Here is a 26,359-nt window from a genome sequence, read left to right as displayed (position 1 = left end):
CAAATCTTCAATCAGTTAACAAGCTTTTATTAAATGCCTACTACATGACAGATGGGATACAAATAAAAAGAATGAAACAACCTGTTCAAGGAGCTCATATTCTACAATAATGTGAAAGAATCCTCATCACTAATAATAGGAGAAACTTACTCATCTAAGAAAAACTTAGATTTTCTTCCTTATGTCCATTATATTGGCAAAGATGACAGATGAAAACGCTAAATTTTGAAGGACCTGTAGGAAAGTAAGACAAACTAATTCGTTGTTGGTAGAATTGTGAATTGGTCCAACAATTCTTATTAGAAAAGTCGCCAAAGCCTGACCCAGCAATACCACTGCTGGGCATATACTCCAAGAAAGTCAAAGACAGAGGCAAGGGTCTCACATATACAAAATATTGCTTATTGACAGGAGTACTTTTTCTTAAAGCAAAGACCTGGAAACAAAATGGTATTTTCTCATTAGCTGGGGAATAGTTGAACAAATTGTGGTATGTGAATGTCATGGAATATTGTTGTGCTGGAGGAAACTGATGAATGTGAAGAATTCAAAGAAACTTGAGAAAACTTGTATGAACTGATAAAGTGAAGTAAACACCATGACTACAACCATGAAACTTAAACACAATGAAAGCCATAAGAATTGTGATCAATGTAGCAAACAATTTTGACTTCTGGGGACCTGTGAAGCTCTCATCTCTGAGGTGAACTATTAGATCAAGCTGTGTTCTGTGTTGTTAGCTATGGCCGATATTTTTGTTCATTTTGCTCAGTGATACTATTATTAACGGTAGTAGTACTATTTAGACAAAGTGGCATTGGGCACTGACAGATGTAAAAAAAAATTTAAAGCACCAATAAACCTTTTTTAAAGATTACATGGAAACCAATGAAACCAGCTAGCCTTCTTTTCCAATTGTAATTTTTTTTACATATTTTCTGTACTGATTGGTGCTATTGGTAATGTACTAAAGCCTATTTATTCTACCCACCAATCATCTCTCTATTGTCCTTTGAGTGATCCATACTTTTGATTACTCAAGAGTGATACAAAAAGTGGGAAATGATCTTTGGGGTCATGGAGCTCACAGTGCTTAAGGCAATAAGGCATATTCACAAATAACTATGGGAAGCTAGGTGGCACAGTGGATGGAGCACCAGGCCTGCAATCAGGAATACTTACCTTCCTGAGTTCAAATCTGGCTTCAAACACTTACTAGCTGTGATCCTGAGCAAGTCACTTAACCCTATATGCCTCAGTTTCCACATCTGTAAAATGAGCTGGAAAAGGAAATGGTAAATCACCCCAGTATCTTTGCCAAGAAAACCCTAAATGGGGTCACGAAGAGTTGGAAATGACTGAACAACAACAAATACATATAATATAGAACATAATGTGTTAAGTGCCTAAAGGAAGGTAATGGCACATTTCCTTAGCTGTGTGAGATTGGCAAAATCATTTAAACTTTTTGAGCCCAAATTTCTTCATCTGCAAAATGGTGATTAAAAAGACTTGCACTACCCACCTCACTGGTTTCCTGTGAAGAAAGTGCTTTGTAAATTGTTAATTTTTTTTAAAGTTCTTTGTAAACCCTTGCTGTTATTATTTCAAGCAAAAGTTTTAATTTCCTAAGGGAGATTGGGAATATCTTTCGACTTAATGACAGCCAGGCCTAGAACCCAGGTTTTTTTGCCTCTCAGACCTTTTTTCTTTCCTTTATACCCTAATATAGAAAGACAGCAACAGAACAGCCCAGAATTTTTTTAAAATTGTGGATATTGACCTGGGAAAGAAAGTACGAGACTATGAGTCTGCAGTATTTCACATGAGGTCAAAGTCAATGTGACTATTGGTTTTGCTTAACTTTTGCATTCTGTTACAAGAAAAAGATTACGTGGTGGTTGGCAGGAGGGGTATGTCTAGAAATGACTGTGATATTTAAAAAGGCATCAATAAAATTTTTAAAACTTATATTTACTATTTTGTTATATACTTTGATGGATCTGTGGACTTCTCCACCAGTGTAGATGTTAACCCAACCCTGCCTTGTCATTTTGTGTAGTTGTTGTCCATGCCCTTCCATAGGTCTTCCATGGAGTATTTATTTGCCTAATAAAATGGAGGCTTTCCTCAAAATAATTTAATATTTTGAGGATATCAATTATTTGTTATCTTTTACTCACTGTATCATTTTGATTCATAAACTATTTATTAAATACATACTAGCTGCATGGCACCTGCAAGGTGTTGGGAATATAAGACAAAAATGAAAATTCATGGATTTAAGCAGCTTATATTCTATTGGGGATATACAATATGTATAGAGATAAATATAAATGTAAATATACACACACAGAGAAAATAGAAAGTAATTTCTAGGGTGGGGGTGGAGATCTGGGAAAAAGGAAAGACCTGATCTAATATAGGAGTTAGCATATGAGTTGAGTCTTGAGGGGAGCTAGGGATTCTAAGAAGCAGAAGAGAGAGAAAATTCCAGGTAAGGGGCAGAGCACCATGCAAAGGCACAGAGATGGAAGATAGAATGACATGTATATGGAACAGCAGGTGGGCCATTTTGGCTGGAATACAGTTTGTGAAATATGAAATTAGCCTAGAAAGCTAGGCTGCAGCTCTATCATAAAAGACTTTAAATACCAAGTAGAGGAGTTTGTATTTTATCCTAGAGGCAATAGGAAACCACTGAAGCTTTTTGAGCAGGGGATTGGCACAGCCTGACCCTTGTTTTGGGAATGTCAGTTTGGCAGTTATGTGGAGAATGGATTGGAGAGGAGGAAGAGTGAAAAAAAAAAGATGTCAGGTCGATACGAGGTGATAAAAGTCTGAAACTAACTGTGAGGGGGGACTCCACAAGCCTTGGCAAGTGATTAGATGTGGGGGGGTTGGGTGAAGGAAAGTGAAGAGTCCAGGTAACCAGGAGCTTGTTTACCTAGACTACTGAAAGGTTGAAGGTGATCTCTTCAACCGAGTATTAATAGGGTTACTTGAGAGAGGGACTTGAACTGAACTGATTTAATACACTTTTGTTTTAAATTTTCATTGCTATTTTTTGTTACGATAAAGAGGGTAGGGGAAAAGGGGTACAGGACTGCAAAGGGTTTATTTCCTCCCCAGGCAGCACTACTTTTGAACACAAAATAAGAAAAAAAAATAGCTTAGCAAAACCAACTAACACATAAACACACACTGGCAGTATATTCAATATTCCACACTCACATTCTCCTACTTATGAAAAAAAAAAGATCTGGAGAAGCATTTTCTGTTTTATTTTAAAAAAAATCAAAATGTTGAATCCATCCAACTTCTCCATAAAGTCCTTCCTACTGGCAGCATTAAAACCGGGAGAATCAACCAATCTCTTAATTTTCTTAATAGTTAAAAAAAGTTTGCTGTGGACTATGGGCCTCAATTTTCTTTTTCTAATTTTTTTTCCCTCAATTTTCTCATCTGCAAAATAAGAGGATGTTGGACCAGGTTACTTTTTAGGTACCCCAGAGCTCTTGATCCCATGAATCTAACTTCCTATTTAACTGAAGACATCTACCTTCCACTCATCAAATGCAACAAAACTACATCCCAAGATCTAACTTTCTATTTAACTGAAGACCTCTACCTTCGACTAAGCAAATGCAACAAAACTACATTTCCCAAAACCCCTTGCAACAGGGGCTTCAGCTCAGCCCAGTTAAAAAGCCATATCTGAGCATTTAACTTGGCGAGCTTTTGGTTATTTTTGGACCCGGCGCAGCCCCGCTCCCCGTCCTGCTATGGGCTTTAAAGAAGAGTCGTTTTCCAAGCGGAGGGCACCGGGACATGTACGGCTCCGTCGCCTGCCCGCCTTGGCTGAGCTCTCCCTGGCCCCGGGGAGCTCGGGAGAGAGGAGAGCGCCGAGGGTCTTCTCGCCTGTAACCCGTAAGTTGGGGCGCGGTGGGGAGGCGTGCATGGATGGACGGATGGGCCAGCGGGTGGCGGGTGGCGGGGGCTTTGCAAAATTTCTTGCAGTTTACCCGCGCGCGCCTCTTTTCCCCTTCCTCCGCCTCCCGCCCGCCCGCCAGCCACCCAGCACTCTGCCTCTGGCTTCCCGGGCGTCCGCCTCGCGCACGCTCGCGCGCCAGCCCCGGGGAGGGAGGGAACGAGGGAGGCGGCCGTCTGGAGTTGGCGCGAGATAGGAAAGTCCTCCAGTGTCTGCGGCGGCGGCGGCGGCGTGTCCAGCTCTTCCACGCCGGCTGCAGGAGCTGCCCCGCGCCGGGCAGCCTTGGAGGGAGGGGGCACCCCAGGCCCCAACCTCTCCCTCCCCTCCCCTCCCCCTCTCCTCTCGCCAGCAGTGGCATTCCCTAGCGGGGGCTTCTAGCGGCTGCCGCCGGCGAGCTCCGAGCAGGGCAGGGCAGGGCAGGGCAGGAGTCGGCTCAGCTAGGCGGGCTGCTGCCCTCCCTTCCCCCCCTCCCCATTTCCCCCCTCTTCACCTCGCTCTTCTCTCCTCCCTTCCCCCCCATTTCCACTTTTCTTCCCTTTCCTCCTCCCCCCAATTTCCCCTATTTTCCCTCCCTCTCTTCTCCCCCCCATTTCCCTTTCTTGCCTTCTTCTACACCCAATTTTCCCTTCTTTCCTTCTCCCCCATTTCTCCCTCTTTTCCCTATTTCCCTTTCTCTCCCTCTTCCCCCATTTTCCCCTTCTTTCCCTCCCTTTCTTCTCCCCATTTCTCTTTTCCCTCTTCTCCCCCAGTTTCCCCTTCTTTCCCTCCCTCTCTTCTCCCCCCCATTTCCCCTTTCTCTCTTCTCTTCTCCCTTTTCTCTTCCTCCTTCCCTCCCTTTCCCCTTTCTCTCTTTTCCTCTTCCCCTTCATCTCCTTTCCCCCTTCATCTCCTTTCCCCGCCCTTTGCAGCCTCTCCTCCCCTCCCTCCGCCGCCTTTATGACCCCTTGGCCCCGGGGGCAGCAGCAAGGGGATGGCTCGCCGGACGCGCGGGTAAGTTGGACGACCCTAGGGGGGGACTTCCGACCTGTTTTATTTATCCACGGAAACAACCCCCCTTCCCCAATTACTAATGGGTGAGAGGGGGTGGTTGTGGACTCCCCCCCATTGCTTGCCCTGTGTGGGAGTCGTGGGGTTAAACAGATCACAGTTTGTCCTCTCCACCCCCAAGGGTGGGTGTCTCTGGTTGCTTTGGTTAATGGGTCAGTTTTTCAGCTTTCTGGGGAAGGAGGTCTGGAGTTCCCCAGGCGCTGCCACTCCGCCTCCCCTGGGGGGACCACAGGCCCATTGAAACTGAGGGGCTTCCCTTGGCCAGGTGCTCAGGGCTGATTGGGGCATAGCACTCTGGAAGTTTGCATTTTGTCATTCGGTCCCCAGTTTAACAGTCTGTAAAATGGGTGATAATAGGGACCCAAAGCTCCCTGAGGGCAAGGACTGGTCTGATTTACCCATCTCAGGTTTCAGCTTCTTTCTGTGGTGCTTGCCCAGTAAATGTTGTATTGAACGGTATATTAGAATTGGAAGGGACTTTAGAACTTGTTCAGAATCAGAGGATATTAACCTGATGTCATGATCCCCTTTGGCACTGTGGTGAAACCTATGGTCCTCTTCTCAGAGTAGTATTTTTAGATGCATAAAATAAAATATGTAGGGTTACAAAGGGAACCAATTATTGAAATAGTTATCAAAATATAAAAAAAGCCAACAGGCACTCTGATGTAGGACCTCTCCACCCACCCCAGCTTTGCAAAGGAGGTTTGAGGCTCCCAGAGGAACTTATCTAATGTCACAAAATATTGAATATTCAACCTAAAATTGTGAGCATAGACATCATCCATAAACTTTTATCTTGGTTAATGTGAGAGTCTGGTGTGGAGGAAATGAGTTCTTAAAAATTGAGAGTTACTGAGAAGCCTAAATCCATCCTTCCTAAGGCAAAGGGCAGTGGGGGAGAGGGGTTTTATATTTCTGACATACTTCTGGATCATACCAAAGGGCATTATTATTTGGAGGTTCTTTGTGGGAAGTTTTGATGGCCTGGGTTTATTAATCTCTTTGTTAAGTACAGAGGGCGCGCACGTGTGTTTGTGTGTAACACACACATACACAGCCCTCCCCCCCAGATCTCCTGTCTCTTCTAGGGGGGAGGCAAGAATTACAGTATAAGACAACATAGTGCCCCTCAGATTTTCTTGCCCCCTAAAACATAAGGCTGATGTTATTTATGATATCATGCTGCACATATTTACTAAATGCCTATGAATTGCAACTTTTCCTGGGTATTTTTTTTTGCCTTAGCTGGAAGTTCCCAGCTTCCAAACATCCCACTAATAAGCTGTTGCTTACCTAAAAATGGTCCGTCTCTGTTAAGGCTTCTTTTGCCCCTGGGGTCATCGTGAGGAGCATGAGGCACTTCTCTTTGCCTGTCAGCGGTTGTGATTATTTTGTCTTGTGGCCTGAGACCTAGCTGGGTTGAGGTGGAAGGGGGTAGTATTGCTATTGCCCAAAATAATTAATTGGAACTTTAGATGCATTTTTTTCTGATAGAAACAATATTAAAGGTGATTAAGTTCTATTTCAGCTACATTATAGGTGAAATTGACTTTTCTGGGTTTATAGCCACCTTTTAAAACATTGTTTCTGAAAGAGAACATTTGGAACACAACCTGTTCTTGATCTGCGTTTGACCTGTCTTGGACATATTTAGATTTTGCTTCTAGGAAATTGTCCTTAAAGATCTGGTCCAGGGGTTTTTAACCTTTTTGTGTCATAGAGCTCTTTGGTAGTCTGGGGGACTCTTCTCAGAAGCATGTTTTTGATTGATAAAATAATACATAGGATCACAAAGGAAACTCGTATTGAAATAGTTACAAGAATTTTTTTGTTTTAAGTTCGCAGATCCCAGCTTAAGAACCCCTGATCTGGTGAAAAGAGGAAGAAGTTTAAATCAATTGGTCACATTTCCCCAATAATGTTATAACTTTAAAATCATAATTCAGGATACATTTTGAAAATATCAAGTACTAGTAAATAAATTCCTTATGCCTAATTGGCCTGATCCTGTGTAAATATTACAAGGAGGAAAAAAGCTGTCTTCTGTCTTAATGAAGTCTTACCTTTTAACTGGATGCATTTGTCATTTTTAGCATCGAGGATCAAGATGAGTTGCATTGTCAGGACACAGATTCAGATGTGCAGGAACAGAGGGAAAATAAATGCAAGGTCAAGTGGACTCACCAAGAGGTATGTGACCTAGAGAGGATGATAGCCAGGCTTACATCTTGGTAGGTGCCACTTTGTTTTGAGAGAGAGACTATGTGAGGAAGATCAGAAGGGAGGGATAAAAGAATGGAGGGTGTAGAAAGAAAGGGAAAAGAGTAAGATGCAAACAAGGGCTGACCTGACCGTCTAGACTGTCAACACTTTTTCATAGTGCTCTAAGTTGGTTGTAGGTAATACATAAAAGAAAAAATTGCAGAGGGAAAATAGCTTGAATATCATTATTGTTGTTATAGGTAACTCGTGAGAGGGGTTTTCATCTAGTTTTCTAGCATGGCTCATGGAGGATTGATGGTTTCCGTCCACATGGAGTACTGACACCTGGTTAGGACATCTGTTTGGTGGGTCACATAGTGGTGGATTTCATGGCTATGGTGTCAGCCCCAGGGGCTTCCCAGGACTCTGCTCAGCCTGAGCAGAACATTCAAGTTGTACTTTGTGAACCTATGTTCAGTTCAATTCGGCAAGCCTTCCTTAAGCTTCTGCTACCTGTGAGGACTCTCCTGGGTGGAGGGGATACTGAGACAAAAAAGGAAACAGCCCCTGCCCTCAAGGTGCTTACGTTCAATTGGGGGAGAGAGGGAATGTCACTTATTCACAAGTAAATATAAATAAATCATGTCCAAATAAAACTTAAGTCATTTCAAGAGCGAGAGAATACTAATAATTGGAGTGAGAGATCTGAAAAGGCAGCTCATATAGGAAGTGATCCCTGAGCGGTGCTTTGGAGGAGGGTAAGGGATTCGATGAGATACAGATGAGAGGGAGAGCGTTTCAGGTACGATGGGGGACCGCTTCCTCAAGAGCATGAAGACAGGAGTTGCCGAGTTATGGGTGGGGAGCACTAAGTACTGCGGTTTGATTGGAACGGAGCAGGAGTGTGTGGGGACTGGGGAGTAAAATCCATCTAGGGGGCAGCATTTCTTCTGCAATGAACCATCTGATGGTGGATTCTGAACACATGTGAGCTGATGTCTTTTCTGGTCCTTTTCAGGATGAGCAGCTGAAGGCACTCGTGAGGCAGTATGGGCAGCAGGACTGGAAGTTTCTCGCAAGCCACTTTCCTGTAAGCCTGGAGGCTTCTGCGAGCTCCTGGGAGTTCTGTTTCTGGTTTTTGGCTTTGTTTTCAGGGAGGGACTGGGTGATCAATTTCTGAATAGCCATTGGGTGTGGTACTCAGTACACAGTTTTGGTTTTTTGTTTTTCTCAGAGAAAGGGGATCATAGAATGTCAGAGCTAGAAGGGACCCTAGAGATCGTCTAGTCAAACCCCTTATTTACAGAGGGGGAAACTGAGGTAGGGAGGTGGATTGATTTGCTCAGGGTCATATAGGTACTAGGTTTAGCAGAGTAGAGGTTAGAACCCAGGTCTTGTGACTAAATCCAATGCCCCATCTGTTGTACCATGCTGGTAGTATTTTTCCAAATTTAGCAAAAGATTATTTTAATTATTTTTCCCTTATCTGCCAAGCATGAGGTATTCTCAACCTACACATCTTGAAATTGTATCTTCAGTACAGTTTTTTTGACAGTGATTTAAAAAAATCCCATTATATATAATTTTATATATATATAATTTATATTTCTATATATTTATGTATATAAAATATATATATAATTTTAAATACATTTGCAAATAACGTACTATAACAGGATACAGCTAGTAATGAATTTCCACTTCCTTTAGGAGTGAATTAAAGATAGATGACAAAAGGGGAAGAGTAATAGGGGGCAAGATCTTAGAAGAAACCAGAAAGGATGGAATCAAGGGCACAGGTAGAGGGATGTACCTTAATGAAAAGAGTTGGGCAGTCTCTTTTGAAAGACTGGAACAAAGAAAGAGAGGTTGGGGACATAGTTCTTCCAGCTCTAAATCTTATGATCCTGTCCAGATCAAGGCATGCTATAATCCTGTTGCCTTCTGTGGTTAGACTATATGTGGAGTGTAAATGGGAGTTAGTAAATAACTGCAAATTATTTTTAAGGGAGATGTTAATAAACTGGCAGCTAGATGGCGCCATAGATAGTGTCAGGTCTGGAGTCTGAAAGACCTGACTTCAAATGCAAGCCAAGACATTTATTAGCTGTGTGACCCTGGGCAACTCACTTAACCTCTGCCTGTTTCAGTTTCTTCTGTAAAATGAGGGTAATAATAGCACCTACTTCCCAGGATTGTTGTGAGGATCAAATGAAGTAAAAATTGTGAAGTACTTAGCACAGTGCCTGTCCCATAGTAAGCACTATATAAATGTTAGTTATCATCATCATCATCATCATTGTTATTATTTTGGTAACCTGGGAACTAGGTGACATAGTAGATAATGTCAGGCCTGGAGTCAGGAAAACCTGAGTTGAAGTCTAGCCTCAGATGATTACTAGCTGTATGATCCTGAGCAAGTCACTTAACTGCCATCTGCCTCATTTTCCTTATCTGTAAAATAGGGATAATAATAGCACCTACCTCCCACGGTTAGTGTGAGTCTCAAATGAGATGATAATAATCATAGAGTGCTTAGTGCTGTACATGGTACATAGTGCTAAATTAGTGTTCGATATTATCATGAGTTATTATTATGTTCAGATAAGTGTTACCAGGCTATTGAAATATCTGGAAGTACGGTCACGTAAAGAGTGGTTGAACAAGCTGGGGATGTTTAACCTGGAAGAAAAAGACGTTATAGGAGAACTATCTATCTGGCTCTCTAAAGGTTTATTGTGTGGAAGAGAGGGATTGAACTTGATTTTGTGTGGTTTCAGAGCAAAAGTAGGACCTGAGTAGAGTTCAAAGAGAACCAGAGAAGGTTCTTGAGCAGGGCAGGGCAGGGCAGGGACGGCAGACTTGTGGGTTAGGAAAGTTGCCTTTTCCTTGGAGGATGGATGGGAGAGGGGAGAGGTTGGAAGCAGGGAGGCTAATTTGGAAGCTGTTTAGGGTGCAGGTCAGCAGTGGTTGGGCAGGGAGAATCCACAACACTTGGGGAAGGGAAGGAGGGGAGGGGTAAAGGGTGACCTTGACTGGTGAACTTGGGGGAAGGGGCGTGAGTTTGTACTGATTCATCCACATCCTCTTCACCTGATCCTGTCTTTGCTAAGCATTTGGAAGATAGGTGATTAAGCAGAGTACAGAATGAACTCTACTTACCCCCATGTAAGGATTGACCCTGTGACCTTGGCTTTGTGAATATCGAGGTCCTCATTTGTGCCCTGAATAACTGAGCTGGCCTCATTGGTTCTTTTGTGCTTATTCTGCTCTTTACTTGTTCTCTGTGGGTGTGGAAGGTACAGAAAGGCAGATCTAGGCTCAGCGTAATTAAACTTCTCTGCATTATTATTGTCTGAAAGTAGAATGAGATGCCCAGAGAGGTAGGGAAGCTGTGTCTCTGGAAAGTTGTCCAGGTGGCTGCTGGATGACCACTTTGTTGGGATGTCATGAAGGGGTCGGATTAGATAAGCTTCTCTGACTGAGAGATTTCTGTGATTTCTGTTTTCTCCCGTGCGGCTGCATTCATTATCCTAGAATCGAAGTGATCAGCAGTGCCAGTATCGGTGGTTGAGGGTTTTGAATCCAGACCTTGTCAAGGGACCTTGGACAAAAGAAGAAGATCAAAAGGTAAGGTCATTGTGTGTCCTGATCTCTAGGAGGTTGTCTTTCATCTGGTAAAGAGGGCACAAGGCTTGGAGTCAGGAGAGCACGGTTTGAATCCTGACACTAAATAGCTGTGTGGTGACCTTGGGCAAGTCACTTTTCCCCTCTCTAAGGTTCCTTCTGTGTTTGTCTGAAAAGTGAGTGTAATAACACTTTGCTGTCTTCCTTTGGGTTGTTTTGAGGGAAAACCTTTTTTTAAAACCTCAGATCAGTTCAGCAGTGTGTTACTCATATACATATAGAGTCATTTAACTCCGGCTGCCTTAGTTTCCTCATCTGTAAAATGAGCTGAAGAAGGAAATAGCAAACCATTCCAATATCTTTGCCACGAAAAACCCCAATGGAATCAGAAAGAGTTGACAGGACTGAAATAACACTGAAAAATAACAACAATCCAACCCTCATTTGAGAGCTGAGGAAACTGAGGGAAATTAACTTGCCAAGGCCACAGGAGTCAAAGTGTCAGAGGTTGGATTTGAACCAAGATTCTTTGACTCAGAGTCAGTACTTTTTCCACTGTATCGCACTGGAATATCAAAATGAATGTTGACTTAGTTTGGATGACCTTGTCAGCTTTTTCATACAATTTTCCCACCTCTATAGTAGATGTGGGTTATGAAGCCACTGTTATCTTCATGTTGCTTTTTTTTTTTTAAATGTGGGCAAGTCATTTAACCTTTCCTGTCTTAAGTTTCCTCTTCTGTAAAGTAGAGATAATAATCATAGCAACTACCTTCCAGGGTTTTGGGGAGTATCAAATGAGATAATATTTGTAAAGTGCTCAGCACAGTGCCTGGTACACAGTGGGTGCTTAATAAATGCTTACGTCCTTCCTTTCCTTTCTTCTTAGATCTCTAGCTCATATTAGCACGGTTCCTGACCCACAGTAGGCACGTAACAAATGCTTGTTAATCGACTGATTGTCCCATGAGATGATGGTTTTTGTTGCCTTGGGGCAGAGGGTGAAATCAGCTCTGGTGGTTCCTTTGTCTCTTCTAGGAAAACCTGTGAGCTGTCCTTCCATTTAGTTTCATCTTCCTTTTGTCTTGGTGATTTTGCAAGATTGTTAGTGTCAGTGTGGTTCAGTTCTTTAAATATGAGGTCAGTTTGCTGGCCACTGGACAGTGAATGTCTTAGAGTCTTTGGTGTGGACTGATGATTTCATTGGTGTAGGGAACTCCCAGGTAAAGAAACTTCCTCTCCCAGTGCAGGTCTGTGCATATTCTGCATCTTGTAATCTTAGAGAGGCTTGAGGGGTCCTGAAAGGGAGACCTCTACAGGGACACGTGATTGTGTCTGTGTTAGGATTTGAGGTAGACCTTTAAAGAGGTCGTGTATTTCAGATTCTGAGCTGACCCTGTCATTTCATTTGGTCCCCCTTAGTTCACATGTAGAATACTTAATGTTAATATTTGTGGGTAGTTTAAAAATCCTTAGTGCTTCCTCCACCCTTTGCTGCCAGGTCATCACTGTGGGAAGCAGGACAGGGCCATATAGGACTGAGGGCCATTTTGAGTTTTTCTTTAATTTCATAGGCTGCCACAACCAAAAAATTAGTCATGTAGTAATGATGGACCTCTCCATGATGAGCTAGGTTGGTTAATTTTATTACGAAGACAGCAAGGAAGACTGAGTTGGTTGCTAGCACTGTATTCAGAGTCTTTCCAAAGGGTAGAACAGATTGAGTTTGTACTCTGCTGGCATAGCCTTTCAGAACTAGGCGTTGGACTTGGACTTGTTCTTTATCTCATCTGTAAAAATGGGAATAAAAATTCATACCCCCTTGATAGGAGAAAATGAGGTAAGATAGCTTGGTGGTACAGTGGATAGAACTCAGGACTTGGGGTCAGGAAGATCTGAGTTTTTCTCCTGCCTCAAACATTTCTTAGGGCTCTAGGCAAATCACTTAACCTTTCCGCATCCTATAAAATGGGCATTGTCATGGTAGCACCTACTTCACAGAGTTGTTGTGAGGCTCAAATGAGTTCACATATGTAAAGAGCTTTCCAAACTTTAAAGTCTACATAAATATAGCTATTAAGCTATTACTAATGCATATTTAGAACACTGTCTACCATATCAGTGTTAGTCCATTGAGCAGTGACTTACCCATAGTTCTCAGAGGCTCCTCTTAAGTAGTGTTCAGGTTCTGATGGTTCTTTGTCAAAGTAGAAAAGTTTAAAGTCCAGGCCTAATCTGTCATTTAAGGACTAGTTTAGCTAAGTAGAAAGAAGCTATAGACTGGACCAGCAGTAAGCAGGTGAAGAATTATATCCAGTCATAGCAATGCTTGAAGACTATATATCTACTGCAAGGATTCTTAACCTGGGGTCTGTGAACTTGTTTTTAAAGAGTATCTAGATAATTTCAATGTATTTGAATGACTGAAGTTTCCTTTGTAGTGCTAGGGACTACATGGGACCTATGTATTTTATTTTAAGCGTTTAAAGACATTATTTTGAGGAGGGGTCCCTAGGCTTCCCCAGACTGCCAAAAGGGTCCATGACCCCCAAAAAGGTTAACAGTTTCTCATCTACTAAGATGTATTAAGGGTCTGCAATGTACCTTGATGGAACGAGCATCCACACTGATGAAATCAGGGCTCCTTATAGTGAAGTGAAAGCATAATTATGAGCTCTTAATATTTAGTCTCTCTTTGCATGTTGTATCCTTAGTGGGATATAGGCTTATTCAAGGCAGGGACTGGTTTTCATTTTTATTTCTCATTGTCTCCAGGACCTTGCACAGTGGTGGTCACTTACTTAAGAAATGCTTGTTAAGTTGAATTATTTTATGGTTATTTTTCCTGTTCCCCAAAGGTCATTGAACTGGTGAAGAAATATGGCACCAAACAATGGACATTGATTGCCAAACACTTGAAAGGGCGTCTGGGGAAGCAGTGCAGAGAGCGCTGGCACAATCACCTGAACCCAGAGGTGAAGAAGTCATGCTGGACGGAGGAGGAGGACCGCATCATCTGTGAGGCTCATAAGGTCCTGGGCAACCGCTGGGCTGAGATCGCCAAACTCCTCCCTGGAAGGTGAGGCAGGGTAGAGGTGGGGAGCAGGGGTGGTCAGCTTCTCCAGAATCACATGTCAGGTCTTCTTTCCTCCACACGAGGCAGTCAGAAGGTGTGAATGGGGTACAGGAAGCATTCATTTCGTTAGCAGAGGTTAGGTTGGAGATTGAAGTTGTCTGAAGTTGGGGCTCCCAGCAGGAGCAGATGGACAGGAGGGCAGGCAGACAGTGGACACACATCTGGGCTCAGAAGCTAGAGCCCCTTCTGCTCGCCTTGGCTTTGCTAGTCTCCATGTCATCTGGAGTAAGTCCCTTTGGGCATTGGATTCCTCATCTTTAAATCTGAGAGCATTGGGCTAAAGGTCCTTCTAGTTCAAGCCTTGCTTTGTGGTCTTTTCTTAGGGTGAGGGCCGTGGGGTTGGGAGGAGTGGGTTTCTGCCCATAGACAAATACCTGTAAAAATCAACTGTGATTTAAGTATCTCTCATGCCTCTTGCTATAAATTAAAGCCTGCTGTTGTATCATCACACTGTCCTTCCCTGGCCCTCCAGAAGATACACATCTGCGGCCTTTAGGGGGCAGGGGAACCACAATTTCAAGGTCAAGCTGTAGTTTGAAAAGGTTTCTTAGGGAGAAAATAACTCTTTTCTAGCGTATAGCACAGAAGATGGCCCGGAGGCAAAGCAAGACTCCCATAGATCATGGAAAAAAGTCAAACCTCATCTGCTTCACCTGCAGCATTAATTATGAGATAGCAGAAAGAGTTGTGGACTTTCCTCTGCCACTTACTGAATAACTGTGGACAAATTTCTTAGCCTCTCAGGATTTCAGTTTCTTTATCTCTAAAATAGGAATGGAAATAATACATATTTCACTAGGCAGGTTTTTTTAAAAAACATTTTTTGATTATTTTTATGGGGCCCACACATCTCTCCCTGTATCCTCCCCATTCCTCCTCCCTTATGACAGACTTTATTTAAAAAAGGAATAAGAGGAAAAAACGTAGCAAAGCCAGTCAACACATTGAAAAAAATCTGATACTAAGTGTCATATTTCGCACTTGGGGGAATCTTGCTTCCCCTCTCCCTACAAAGGATTGTCAGGAATGGGAGAAGCATCTGTCTTCTGGACCATATTTATTCCTTATCATTTTGTAGCATTTGGTTTTGATTTTTTTTGGTGGTGGTTCTTCCCATTTGTATTGTTTGTGGTCATTGTACATATTGTTTTCCTGCTTTTGTTTGCTTTGCTTTGCATTAATTTATACTTCCCATGCTTCCTCTGTATTTATGATACTCACTTCTTAAATCCCAGTATATCCATGTACCACGTTTGTTTAGCCTTTCCCCAGTCAATGGGCATGTTCTTTGTTCTAGTTCTTTACCATCACAGAAAGTGCTGCTCTAAATATTTTGGCATATATGAAGCACAGGGCAGATTTGAGGGTCAGGCTACGTAAAGCATTTTACGCCCATAAGGAAATGTTAGCTACTGTTATTACCATTAAAGTGATGGTACCTGCTTTATATAGTGAGAAAGATAATAATAGCTCACTTGGCTGTAACACCCTGCAGCTTACATTAAATAAAATGTACTCACTGGGAGTTCCTTATACCAATTAACTTAAAGGTCTGGTCTAGGAAAAAAGTGTGCTGATGTGCTGGGGATGTAAAGACAAAAATTGAGCCGACCCCCTCCTGGTGAACTTGAAGATGAGCTCCGTCATTTAATTGGCATAAGGAACTTTCCTTTAGTAACCTCCCTTCATCAATGCAGATTGCCCTCTGCTCAGCATCTTATTAAATAAAATATTGCCTGGGGCTCTTGGAGGTTAATGACTTGCTCCAGGTCACAGAGCTAGTATGTGGTGGTTAGGACTTGAGCTCTCAGGGCCCCACACCATGCTTCCTGGCATATATCAACCAATTTAATCATACTTGTTGGTTGAATCTTTGTCACTAAATAAATAGTAGCTTGTGTTTCTAAAGTGCTTTAAGACTTATAGAGCATTTTCCTCATAGCTAACTGGTCTCTTAAATACACAGTCCCCCAATACATAAAGGTCAAGGGGGAGCAATTAAACTTAATGTGACTCTGAGCTACCCAGGCTGTGGGCATGGGAGGGCCTATGCTGCATGTGTTCAGTTTAGGCACTAAACAAGTGCATACATCTAAGAGCATATATGAGGAGCCAATGGGCCCACTCTGGAGCAGGAAGTGGAATGTTATTGTCCCCATTTCAACCTGCCTCCCACAGATAGTATTCTTTTCCTCCTACTCTTGGAAAGAAAAGAGTTTGCCACCTGGCAGTAGGAGATTTTAAGCTCCCATAAGATGGCTCTTTATTCTCTGAATTAGCTGAAGATGCTTCAGCCTTGGTTTTTCCTCTGGTGTGTGGCCTGAAAACTAGGCTCTTACATCCTCTTTCTAGAATCCATGTTTTCACCAGGCTCACTTTGTTAATCTGTGAGCTCCTCATGGAATTAGATGTGGTTTCAAAACTCTTGTTATTGAATGTGGAGGAAGGGGAAGGCATGGGGTATTCTAGTTCCCTTACTGTCTTGGTTGTCTTCCTCTGGATTTGCTCCAATTTCTCAACATCCCTTCTAAAATCTGATGTCTGGAATGGGACGCCATACCCCAGAGGAGGTCTGGCCGTTGCAGAGGACCCTCCTACAAACTGTAGTTCTCTTTCTGAAGCCTATAGTGCTCTCTAACTGACTGCGTTTTAACTGTTGATTCATTGAGCTTACAGTCCCCATGTTTGTTTCTGTACCGTTCTAGTAAGTTCTCTATTGTAGAGTTGTAACCTTATGAAATAATTTCATTACCCAAGCCCCAGAAGAATTGAAAGGGTGAGAAATACAGGAAGCCTTCCCCAATACTTTCTTAATTCCAGTGCCTTCCCTCTGTTAATTATTTCCCATGTATCGTGTGTATAGCTTGCTTTATATGTATTTGTTCGCATTAGATTGTAAGTTCCTTGAGGGTAGGGGCTTTCTTTTACCTCTTAGCACGGTGACTGGCACATAGTAGGAACTTCATAAATGTTTATTAATCATTAGGATAGTTTCTTTCATTTTTGATTGGAATAATGATAAGAATATCACATATAACACTTTTAAGATTTGTAATTTACTTCACCTACATTATTTTGTTTGATCTTCAAAACAACCTTGGGAGACCTAGATGCTATTAACATTATTATTACTATTATTATTGTTACCATTTTACAGATGAGCAGACTATGGCTTAGAGAGATTAAGTGATTTGCCCAGAGTCACTCAGGTAGGAAATACTTGAAGTAGAATTTCAGCCCAGTTCTACCTGACTGCAAGTCCAGTTTTCTATTCACTACACTGTACTGCCTCATTGGGGAAAAAAATAGAGGCAAGAAAACTCCTCTGATTTACTTTCTCTCTCTCTCTCTCTCTCTCTTTTTTATTTTTTTGAGAATTAAAAAGATTTTATTGTAAGTATGGCAAGGTTGCTGGGCTGATCACTGAAGATCAGCCCCCTCTAATTTTCTTTGGGCCAGGAAGAGAAAATATTTTCAATTTTTTGTGTTAAAATATAATTGAGTGGGGGCAGCTAGGTGGTGCAGTGGATAGAGCACTGGCCCTGGATTCAGGAGGACCTGAGTTCAAATCCAGCCTCAGACATATAACACTAGCTATGTGACCCTGGGCAAGTCACTTAACCCCATTGCCTAGCCCCCCCCCAAAAAAATATATATACACACACACACACACACACACACACATATATGTATATATGTAACTGAGTGATTCCTAGTATCCATGAGACGAATTTAGAGGAAGTAGGCAGAAAATAAGATTAAAAGAAATTTTTTTAACATCACTGTAGTTTTCTTAGTATCTCTCCCACACCTTCCTGTATAACAAACACGACTTTTTAAAGATTACAAAAAAGAAAAGACAGAAAAAATCAGCATAACCGATAAGTACTTTGAAAAAGTCTAAAAATGTGCAATATGCAATCGTTGTGGACTTCTCCCCTCTGCTGGGGATGGGGAGAGGAGTGGAGGTATCTTTTCATAGCTCCAATTTGGAGGCATGCTTGGTCTTTGTAATTATCCAGCCTTGACTTTGGGCATGCTTCTTTCCATTTACATTGTTGTCATCATAATGTATATTGTTTCCTTGGCTCTGCTTACTTCACTTTGCATGCCATGCTTCTCTGTGTTCGTCACATTAATCATTTTTTGTTGTTTGGTCATTTCATGTCCAACTCTTCATGGTCCCATTTGGAGTTTTCTTGACAAAGTTACTGGGCTGGTTTGCCATTTCTTATTTCTAGCTCATTTTACAGATGAGGAAACTGAGGCAACCAAGGTTAAGTAACTTGCCCAGGTGACACAGCTAGTAAGTGTTTGAGGCCAGAATTGAACTCGGGAAGATGAGTCTTCCTGACTCTAGGCCTAGTGCTCTATCCACTGTGCTGCCTAGCTGCCCCTGTCATTTTTTATGGCGTGGCAATATTCCATTATATTTGTAGTATCTAATACTACAATTTGTTCAGCCATTCCCTAATTGATTGGCATCTATTTTGTTTCTGATTCTTTGCTGTCACAAAAAAATGATGCTATGAATATTTCAGTGTATATTCTGATTTTCTTCTTATTAATGATCTCCTTGGAGTATAAGTCTGGTAGTGGAATCTGTGGGGTCAAAGTGTATGAACATTTTAATGAATTCCAAATTGCTTTCCATACCGGTTCTACTTATTTACAGCTCCACCCACAATTCACTTTGGTGCCTATCTTCCTCCCCTCCCCCTCCCCAACATTCATTATTCCCATCTTTTACTGTCTTTGCCAATTTGTTGGGTGTGAGGTAAAACTTCAGGGTTGTTTTGATTTGCATTTCTCTAATTATTGATTTCATATGGTTAATAGTTTATTTTTTTAGAGAACTTTTTTATTCATAACCTTAGATCACTTATCAATTTGGGAAATGGCTTTTGGTTTTAAATTGGCTAATTGTTTCTATATCTTGAAAACCTTTATCAGAGAAATTTGATGCAAAGATTTTTTTCTCATTTAACCAATTCCCTTCTCCACTATCCTTACTTACTTCTTATCCTTATCTACAGTATCCCTCTTCCCCCACCTTCCTTTTAAGAATGGGTGTATTGATTTCATTTGTGTTGAAGCTTTTATGTTTATTGTAATCAGAGTTAATCTATTTTACAATCTGTAATTGCCTCTATCCCTTATTTGGTTAAGAATATATCTACTAGTTGTTGAGAGATATATGTATGATTTGCTTCTCTTAAAACATTTTTGCAGTATGATCTTTAATATAGATTCATTTAGAAAGTTTTGTGGAATATGACATAAATTGTTGATCTAAGTCTAATTTCTGCCAGACTACCTTCCAGTTTTCCTAACAGTTTTTATCAGATAGGTAGTTCTTTCCTAAGTAATTGGTGTTTTCTAGTATATCAAAAACTTGGGTTATTGAGATTCTTTGTTTCTGATTTCTTGTCTAGTCTGTTCCAGTATTACCAGATGGTTTGGATGACTATTACTTAATCAGATAGACTGAGGTTTGGAAGTGCTGTTCTTCCTTCACCTCAACCTTATATTTTTTCTTCTTTTCATATTTTATTTTTCAAGTGAATTATATTATTTATCAAGTTTTGTTAAGTATCAAGTTCTGATAAATAATTGTTATTTATAAAATCTTTGATTATTTGATTGTTACAGCATTAAAACTGACATGTTTATTATATTGGCACAACCCAGCGATGAGCAATGAATACTCTCCAGCTATTTAAGTTGTTTTTTATTTCTTTAAGGAACACTTTATTAGTTTATTACTTGTAATTATTACTTCATTAGTTATGTTGTGTGCATTAGTATGCTGCTCCTCGGATTTTGTAGTTATTTGAAATGGAACTCCTATTCTATTCCCTCTTGAATTTTTTTGTTATTAGTATATAGAAATGCTGTTAATTTTTGAGGTTTTATTTTGTGACTTGCAACTTTGCTGAAGCTATTACCTCAATTAGTATCTTTGCTGATTCACTAGGATTTTCTAAGTAAACCATCATAACATTGGCAAAAAAGAGATAATTTTATCTTTTTACCTATCTACATGTTTTTAGTTTCCTTTTCTTATTTTACTGTTTTTGCCAGGATTTCCAGAACTGTATCAAGTAATAGTGGTTACAGTTGGCATTCTTACTTTACTCTTGTATTTACTATAAAATATTCTACTGTATTTCCATTATATATGATGCTTGTTTTTGTTTTTAGATAGGTAATTTTTATATTTAAAGAAGGTTCCTCTATTCTTATACTTTTTAGGCCCCTCCCCCCCTTGAATGAGTATGGTACTTAATCAGTAAGCAAACATTAAGCACCTACTGTGTGCCAGGCACTGTGCTAAGTGCTAGGGATACAAAAGGAGGCAAAAGTCAGTCTCTGTCCTCAAGGAGCTCACAATCTAATGAGGGAGTCAACTTGCAAACAAATTTATGCCAACAAGCCATATATAGGATAAATGAGAAATAATTAACAGTGGGAAGGCACTGGAATTAAGAGGCATTGAGGAAATCTTCTGTAAAAGATGGGATTTTGTCAGAAGTTTTTTCTGCACATGTTGAGATAATCATGTGGTTTGGGTTATTCTTGTTTTTAATATTATTATGTTGATTGTTTTCCTAATGTTGAACCATCCTAGCGTCTCTGGTATAAATACAGCTTAGTCATATGAATGATTTCTTAGATGAATCACTGTAGTCTGTTTCATGGGATTTTATTTAAAATTTTGAATCATTATTCATTAATCATTTCAGCCCATAGTTGTATGCTTTTGTCCTTTTGTGGTTTAGGTATTAGGACTATGTTTTTGTTATTGAGGAAAGGGGCATGAGAGGGAAGGCAATTGGGGCTAAGTAACTTACCCAGGGTCTCATAGCTAGTAAATGCCTAAGACTGGATTTGAACTCAGATCTTCCTGTCTCTAGGCCATGCACTGTACTCACTGTGGTACCACTTAGCTGCCCCTATATTCTTTTTATAAAAAGGAACTGGTAGTATGCTTTCTTTCTCAGTTTCTGAGACTAATTTGTATAGTATGGGTACTTACTGCCCTTTGATAGGATGCTCCTGTCTAGGCAGTCTCTTAAGATCAGTGAACACCTCATGTTAATACTTAGGTTTTTTTTTTTTGCTAGGCAGTGGGGTTAAGTGACTTGCCCAGGGTCACACAGCTAGTAAGTGTCAAGTGTCTTAGGTCGAATTTGAATTCAGGTCCTCCTGACTCCAGGGTCAGTGCTCTATCTACTGCACCACCTAGCTGCACCACCCAAGGTTTTATACTCTGAGCAATTTTGTGCTATAATAAGAGTGATCACAATCAGATTATAAAAAGTCACCAATCTCTTTGACAGGACAGACAATGCGGTGAAGAACCACTGGAACTCTACCATCAAACGGAAAGTGGACACTGGGGGCTTCCTGAGTGAGACAAAGGACCCTAAGTCTGTGTACTTGCTGGTGGAAGTGGAGGATAGGGAGGGTCAGAGTGTTCATTCAGCAGAGAGCCAGGTAAGTCTGCTAGGCCCACTTTCTTAGGAAGAATCAAAGCCAGTTTATTAGAGTGGAATCCCCCTGAGGGTGGGTACTGTTTTGCTATTGTCTTTGTAACCACAGTACTTAGCACAGTGCCTGAGACATAGTAGACATTCAGTAAATTTTATTGGTTATTTCAGGTCAGTTCTTCTTTCTCTGACTTTCAGTTTCTCCATGGTAAAATGGGTTGGTTGGATAGAGGATGCCTGAAGTCTCTTCCATTCCTAAATCCTCTGGTTGATTAGTCATCCAGCAAATGTTTATTAAGCCCCTTCTACCTGCTGGGTCCTTTTCCTAGATGCTAAGGTAATATTAAAAGTAATTAAGATGGGTCATCAGTTTCAGCTGGGTAGAATCAGGAAATGCTTTATGGTGCTGGTGACATTTGAACTAGACCTTGAAAACCTAGTTAGGAGGTCAGCAGTGTGAGGGAGTTGGTAGTGAAGAGGATTTTAAACAATGGAGAATGCAGAAGCTTAAGGATGGGAAAGGGTGGGATAGGCTTGAATGATCGTAGTCTAGGATGGGGGTCTTCAGTACTAGGCCAATGAGTTTGATATTTAAATGTAGCACTGGGGAGCCATTGAGGGCTTTTGGACAGTGGAGTGATAGCATTATACTTCTGCATAAAGACCAGTCTGGACTACTGTTCTCACAAGGAAACTATTTGGCTCAATAGGCCATTCTTTTTAATTTTAGCTCTTTTCTTTTTTTTTAAATTGCAGACTTACTATTCACAGAAACATTTAGATAAATAGCATAAATGGTTATATAGAAACCCATAAACTCCTAACTGCTTGTGATTTTAAAAAAATGCCTGTATGGCTGGGTATGATGGTGCATGCCTATGATCTCTTTTACTGGGTAGACTGAAGCCAGTGGCTCTCTTGAGCTTGGTGGTCCTGAGCTGCAGTGGGACTAAAGCTGATTGGGTGTCCTCACTATGTATAGCACCAATATGGGGAGTCCCTAGGACTGGGGGGGGAACCACAGTGCTTCTAAGGAAGGGCGAACCAATCTATCAGAAATGGAGCAGGTCAAAGCTTCTCTGCCAGTCAGAAGTGGGATCAGACCCATGGGGGGCCCCTGCACTCCCAACCTGGTTGAAATAGGATCTCATAAAATAAAAATGAAGTAAAGAAAGGAAAGGAAAGGCAAGGAAAAGAAAAAAAATGCCTTTATTAATTTGAACAAGGTAGTAACAAGTGTCCTGTTTGCTATCCTGTCCCTCTGTTGTTTTTTTATTGTTGTTTATTTTTATTTATTTTACCATGAATAATTTTTTTCCTTGGCAGTTTAGATCTTTGTGTAATCTTGATTCTTCTCCCTAATTGCTGTTTTAAACAGAAGAACCTTACTACTGATTGGTCCACTGGGGTCATGGAAGTGGAGGAGGAAGTCAGTGAGGAGGAGGTAGCAGCCACATCAGGTGTTAAGGCCATAACCACCTCTTCGGAGCAGCAGGAGCAGTCTCGTGAGGAGCCAGCCAAAGACTTGATCCCCGATCCCATGGAGGAGACTCCCAAGGACCTGAAGTCTGAGGATTCCCCAGTTGAAGTTGGCTCCCCGTACAAGTGGGTGGTGGAGGCGGCTAACTTCTTGTGTCCAGCTACAATGCCAAACTTGACCGATGCCCTGGATCTAATAGAATCGGTAATGATAATTCCTTACATTAATAACAGGGGTTTGTGGCTTCATGTTCCCTCATTTTTCAGAATTTTTATTTGTGTATTTGAATTTGGTTTTGTCTGTGTTAGTAAGCTTAGAATTAAAAAAAAAAAAGATTCCTTGCATTTATGTTGGGCACAATACACAAAGTTTACACAATGCTGTTGTTGGCTCTGATCTCATTTGTTCCTCATCAGCCTTTGAGGGAGGCAGGATTTTTAGCATGATTTTATAGATGAAGAAACTTGAGGTCCAGAAAGAGGTGAACTAACCTAAGATCCTGTAAACTATTGATAGAGAAGAGACCCTGAGGGAGTCTCTTGACTTCCAGTGTTTCTTGATTAAAGAAATAGCTGAGAAAGAAGAAAGTATTAGGTTGTGAAGAGGGGTTGTATGGGATCACACAGAACAGTTGTCATAGGGAGAATTAGGGGGGAAAGTGTCTTGGTTCTGTAAGCCAGAAAAAGGAACCCTGGTGGTTCTGTTATTTTGGATGACTGGTTTCTTAATGTTGTTCAAAGTGACATCTAGTACATCGTCTCCCATCACAGATAACTTTCCAGTCATTCAATCCTTTACTCTTGGCATTATTTTAATACTAGCAACAAAGAGAGACTGTAAGAATAGCTCACATTTCTTTAACACTTTGGACAGCTAGGTGGTGAAGTGGATAGAACACTGGGCTTGGAATCAGGAAGACTTGTGTTTTTGTGTTCAAGTCTGGCCTTCGACACTTAGTAGCTGTATGACCCTAGACAAGTCACTTCATCCTGTTTGCCTCAATTTCCTCACCTGAAAAATGAGCTGGAGAAGGAAATGGCAAACCACTGCAGTATCCTTGCCAAGGAAACCCCAAATGGGGCCGTGAAGAATTGGACATGCCTGAAAAACAACAACACTGAGATAGCCTTGATGGTCCCTTCCAGTTTTGTGATGTCTGATTCTATGAAAGGATGATTGGGAGGTGCCAACCCTGGTTGGCTGGGAGAATGAGGATTTCATTGATATAGGATAATGGGTAGAATGTAATAATGGGAAATCCAATAGGGATAACTGTAAAGTCCTGTGTACTTCAGTTTTTAAAAAATCAGCTGCCTGACTTCAGGGTGAGGGAGTTTGTAGGAAAAAGACCTGGGGGCTGTTTCTCAAAAAGGTGGGAGGTCCTTGTGTGTGGAACATTGTATTTATTTTCAGACTTTTTTGATGTATAGATCAGTTTTGCTGACTTTTTCCGCCCTCTTCTTTTTTTTTTTCTTTAAAAAGTGTATTATTTGGGATTGAGAAAATTTGGTGATATTAAAGCAAAAGTTATCAATAAAAATTTATTAAAAAAAAAAGACCGTGAGAATTTCAGTTGATTACATGTGAGAACAATGTGAATCAATAGTGTGGCAAGGCTGACAAAAGTTAATTTGATTCTAAGCTGCATCAATAGAAATACATTGTCCAATTCAAAGGAGAATCCCACTGTACTCTGTCAGTATCTATTCTAAGAAAGCCAGTGATTGTCTGGTGTTTTTGAACAGAAGCCATCAAAGTTTACTGTCCCACTTGCCTTTTCTGATGCTGGTCTATGTAGTTGACTTGCCATTTTGTGTTAAAGGAGGTGATTTATTGTTGATTTGGAAGCCCTGGGAGGGTCAGTTCCTGGGGGCCAAGCCCTGAGAGATTGACTTTAAGAGATATCTAATATGTGACTCTCCCTGTCAATCTAAAATAGTCTTTACCAGGTTGGTTTTGGAGCGACTATTGAGGTTTTTGTTTATTCAGAGGGTGGATGATGGAGAAAGGGATTAATGTAGATTTGTTAGTAGTACTAAGTTCCTTAGAGCTCCTTAGAAATGTCTAGGAATTGTTTTAGAGTTCTGAGATTCCTGAGGTTTAGGTTTGATGAGGGCTTGAGCAAACAAATCTCTACAAGCTACTGCTATTTTTTATTTGTTCATTCATTTGTTGACTCATTCATTCATTCATTTTGAGGCTAATTCTCCCGTCTCATCCAGATTGAAATGTAGCAGCCTCTTATGGCCTTGATTCTGCTGCTGATCAGCACAAAAGCTTTAACCTGCTGTTTTTCCAACCTGGGCTGGGTTGCCCCTTCTTACATGTACTATCTGTGTTGTTTCTATCTCCCTACTCTCCCTTTACTTTGGATGCTCAATTTACCTTAACTCTAATGTATCATGGAACTCCAGTGAACCACCATCCTTGATTTCCCTGGCAGCCACTACCGGGATGCCGCACTACATGTGACTAGTTTTTCAGAGAATTTGAGTTGGAAGAGACCTCAAAGGACTTCTAGTTTAACTCATTCCTAAAAAATTTGTCTCCTACAGCATTTCTGACAAGTGGTCATCCAGCCTTTGCTTGAGGACCTCGGGTGAGGGGGAGTCTTACCTTTTTAGGCATACCACTTTTGTATAGCTTTAATTGATTTTTTTAAAAAAAAGTTTTATTAATGCTTTTTGTCTTTATATCCTAGCTATTTCACAAATACCCGTCTGTCCTCTGTTGATTCCTTACTTGCGACAGAACCAATTAAATAAAAACATCCAGAACAGTCACCACATCTGACAATGTATATAACAGTTTTCTATACTAAATTTTTTTTTTTTTGGCTGGGGATGAGGTAGGTTTCACGATCTATTGCTTGGAAGCTTTTTTCCCCTCCATTTACTCATAGTTGGGTTTCCTTTTAATGATATTTTTATTTAAATTGTTGTCATTATGTACATTGTTCTCTTGGTTCTGTTTGTTTCACTCCACATCTGTTCATATGAACTTTCCTTCCTGCATTTCTTTGAATTTGACCTTTTGGTCCTTTCCTACCATACAGTAATAGTCTGTCAATTCATTTGCCATCGTTTTTGCAGCCATTTCCCAATGGATGGGTATCTACTTTGTTTCCAGTTCTTTGCTGCTTCAGAGAGTGCTGTTGTGAATATTTTGTTCATATATATATATATTGGACCTTTGTTTCTGTCTGCTTTCTTTGGGGTATAGCCTTAGTAGTAGAATGACTGGGTGAAAGGATGTGGTTTCTTTTCCTGAATTGTCCTTAATTGTTTGTTTGTTTTTTGTTTTTGCTTTTTTTTGTTGGGGCAATCGGGGTTAAATGACTTGCCCAGGGTCACACAGCTAGTAAGTGTCAAGTGTCTGAG

The 26,359-nt window shown here is 40.9% G+C and overlaps 1 protein-coding gene across 2 annotated transcripts in view; it reads left to right on the top strand.

Annotated features, from left to right (window-relative positions):
• The first annotated feature begins 3,781 nt into the window (after positions 1–3,781).
• The window catches only part of MYBL2 (MYB proto-oncogene like 2), a 47,245-nt gene continuing 24,667 nt past the window's right edge, over positions 3,782–26,359 (top strand). Inside the window, exons 1-8 of one of the 2 annotated variants that reach the window (XM_027867020.1) lie at positions 3,782–3,919; positions 7,078–7,086; positions 7,135–7,231; positions 8,262–8,333; positions 10,781–10,873; positions 13,729–13,949; positions 21,350–21,506; positions 22,878–23,183. In XM_027867020.1, the coding sequence (XP_027722821.1) occupies positions 3,786–3,919; positions 7,078–7,086; positions 7,135–7,231; positions 8,262–8,333; positions 10,781–10,873; positions 13,729–13,949; positions 21,350–21,506; positions 22,878–23,183 (1,089 nt within the window). In that variant the 5' untranslated portion in view covers positions 3,782–3,785. Of the gene's footprint in view, positions 3,920–4,867; positions 4,982–7,077; positions 7,087–7,134; positions 7,232–8,261; positions 8,334–10,780; positions 10,874–13,728; positions 13,950–21,349; positions 21,507–22,877; positions 23,184–26,359 lie in introns of those variants that run through there. The other variant, XM_027867019.1, reaches the window with a different exon arrangement.

The sequence above is a fragment of the Vombatus ursinus genome, unplaced genomic scaffold, assembly GCF_900497805.2.
Source record: "Vombatus ursinus unplaced genomic scaffold, bare-nosed wombat genome assembly UNPS02014785.1, whole genome shotgun sequence".
In the NCBI taxonomy this organism is placed as follows: Eukaryota; Metazoa; Chordata; class Mammalia; order Diprotodontia; family Vombatidae; genus Vombatus; species Vombatus ursinus.
This window is presented reverse-complemented; position numbering and strand designations above follow the sequence as displayed.